Here is a 1640-nt window from a genome sequence, read left to right as displayed (position 1 = left end):
CCCCCCCCCCCTTTTTTTTTTTTAATCTGTGGCAGTTGGGGAAGGGAAGGAGGAAAGGCACTAAAACCAGCACCGGGCCCCAATCCTGGCATCCCCCCTGGCTTGTGCTTTGTGATGATGCTGCCAGCTCCCCCCAAGGCTGCGAGTCCCTGGGGAGGCAGTACCTGTTAGTCAGCTCTTCTGCTTCCTCCGGATCCACAGCCTCCTCCTCCTCCTCCTCTTCTTCCTCCTCCTCCTCCTCTTCCTCTTCATCCTCTACAAAGGACGAGGTCTCAGATGCCCTGTCGCACTCAGTGCCGCGGTACCCCTCCATGCCCTTCCCAGCTCAGGCCCTCGCCGGTGATTTTTACCCCCGACCCTGTCCTCCCCAGGGTTGCCTGAAGCAACTGTCATCCCCAGCAGCTCTCACTTCTCCTGACTCAGGGCAGTCTTTAAATAGAAGGCAGCGAACTTACAGCGCCGGGTCGCTGCTGGTCCTACCCTGGGTCCTAGCACCAACCGGGTGCCAGGACACGTGGCAAAACCCGATGGCCATCTATCCGGCTGCTCGCCCCCTTGGCCTGCCCGCCGCTGCCGACAAGGTGTTTTTACAACGGAGATGGTGCAGCCAGGCAGCGGCAGTGAGGAAGGGGCTGGGGCCCCAGCAGACCTTCCCAAGCCACTTCTAGCCAATTTGGGGTGGACGGCAGAGATGAAGCGGAAGGAGAGTTTTCTTGTGGCCCCCCAAAAAGGTGCATTTAGCATGTTCAAAAGCAAGTTTCACCCCTGAGCACACCAGGGGACCCCGAGTGCCTCAAATTTGAGCTAGAGAAGTCAAATACAATTACAAGTGGATGAGCCTAGGGGACACGCCTGTAGTAATTAATACTGTACTGTAAGAGGTATCGGATGCACTGTAGTTTTTAACAACACAGAGGGAATATATTTGACCACCCAAATTTGTCGATGTGTTAAACCACAGGATATTTCAAATTTCCTCTTTGAGGAATTGTTGACTTGAACCAATTTTAATTTAAAGCAAAGACAAACTACATTAGCATGTAGGGTTTAGGTTAAGCCATGTTTACCCTTTGTTATTCTGCATTTCACATAAAATGCAGTGCTTTTCACAGACAAAATGGAAGTATTTCCAACCTGTAGTAGCCAAAGTAATGACTTTTTTTAAAATCATTTTTTAGAAGAGCGAGAGAAGCACCGAACCTCTGATTCTAAATAAAGAACTTCCAAGTCATTTCAGGTATAAAACATTGTATACACGTATAACTCTAATCCCATTTTTTCTTTTTTTTTTTTGTTCTTCAAATAAATAGCTGGTTATAAATCAATCAGTGAACTCTTCCTTGTGTTGTAAGTACAGAAACACTCAAGCAGGTATTTCTGAGTACAAGCTGTACAATGCTAAATTAAAATTCTACTGACAGATTCACTTGAAGTAAAATATTTCCTACAGAGTACGTATAGATAAAACTTGTCTGCTCTCTTGACCTACCCACTGAGGTACACAATTTACAAGGTCGGAACATAATTTCTCAAAGAAGTGTACTTGAAACAGATACTAACTTAAACTCCAGATTTTATCATGAGCACAGAGACAGTGTACACAGCACAATGAAATTTAAGGTAGAGGACTTCACATTCTT

The 1640-nt window shown here is 46.5% G+C and overlaps 1 protein-coding gene across 1 annotated transcript in view; it reads right to left on the bottom strand.

Annotated features, from left to right (window-relative positions):
* Positions 1-435, bottom strand: part of CMYA5 (cardiomyopathy associated 5) — a 50101-nt gene extending 49666 nt beyond the window's left edge. The window contains 1 exon segment of the mRNA XM_009327260.1: positions 165-435. Coding sequence (XP_009325535.1) covers positions 165-313 — 149 coding nt within the window. The 5' untranslated portion in view covers positions 314-435.
* Positions 436-1640: the final 1205 nt, after the last annotated feature.

This window comes from Pygoscelis adeliae, unplaced genomic scaffold (genome assembly GCF_000699105.1).
Source record: "Pygoscelis adeliae isolate BGI_AS28 unplaced genomic scaffold, ASM69910v1 Scaffold26, whole genome shotgun sequence".
Taxonomy (NCBI): domain Eukaryota; kingdom Metazoa; phylum Chordata; class Aves; order Sphenisciformes; family Spheniscidae; genus Pygoscelis; species Pygoscelis adeliae.
This window is presented reverse-complemented; position numbering and strand designations above follow the sequence as displayed.